General features: G+C 58.6%; 1 gene segment (V, D, J or C); it reads right to left on the reverse strand.

Moving 5' to 3' along the window:
- Positions 1-148: 148 nt before the first annotated feature.
- LOC120509433 lies at positions 149-521 on the reverse strand (the record flags this gene model as incomplete). The annotated part of the segment is given in 1 exon segment: positions 149-521. A coding segment is annotated over 1 exon segment (261 nt), but the record flags the coding sequence as incomplete, so codon positions are not given.
- Positions 522-754: the final 233 nt, after the last annotated feature.

Raw genomic sequence — 754 nt, forward strand, 5'->3', positions numbered from 1 at the left:
GAGGTTTGGGAGAAATGGGCAAAATTGGGGGGAAAAATTGAGAATTGGGGCAGCAAGGGAGGAGTTTGTGGGAAAATGGCCAAGACTGAAAGAAAATAGCTGGGAATTGGGGGAAGAATGGCTGAGATTGGAAACATTTGGGGACCACCATGGAGGTGGGGCCAGAATTGTTGCGAAAAATAGCAGCAACAGCCGTGCCAGCATAACCATCAACACGTTTGGCACAGAAATAGGATCCGGAATCCTCGTCCTTGAGGTTGTTCATGGTCAGCGTCACCGAGCTCTGCCCGTTGTCCCTGGAGATCGTGAACTGGCCCTTGACGAAATCTGCGTACCAGGTGCTGCCACTGCTGCTGATTTCCGCGATGTTTTCCATCGCCTTCCTGGGTCGCTGGCGGATCCAGGCCATCCCAAAACTGCCGAAATTGAACCCGGAGCCTCGGCAGAGGAGGCGCAGGGACCCCCCGGGGGGCTGGAGGTCCCCCCCGGACTCCAGCAGGGTCACGGCCGCCCGGAGCCCTGCGGGGAAAAGGGGAGATTGGGATGAGGAACGGGGTCGGTCGAGGCCTCGCAGTGGGTGTGGCCAGATCCGGAGAAATGGGGTGGGACCCACGTGGGAGGTCGGCAGGGCGAGCAGGATCACAAGAAAATGCCACAATTTGGGGCCAAGAGTCAGGATTTGTGGTCAGTGGTGAAGCTTTTGGCGACCCCATCTCCCCTTTTCCCCACAGGGCTCCGGGCGGCCGTGACCCTG

The sequence above is a fragment of the Passer montanus genome, unplaced genomic scaffold (assembly GCF_014805655.1).
Source record: "Passer montanus isolate IOZ18808 unplaced genomic scaffold, ASM1480565v1 scaffold5170, whole genome shotgun sequence".
In the NCBI taxonomy this organism is placed as follows: domain Eukaryota; kingdom Metazoa; phylum Chordata; class Aves; order Passeriformes; family Passeridae; genus Passer; species Passer montanus.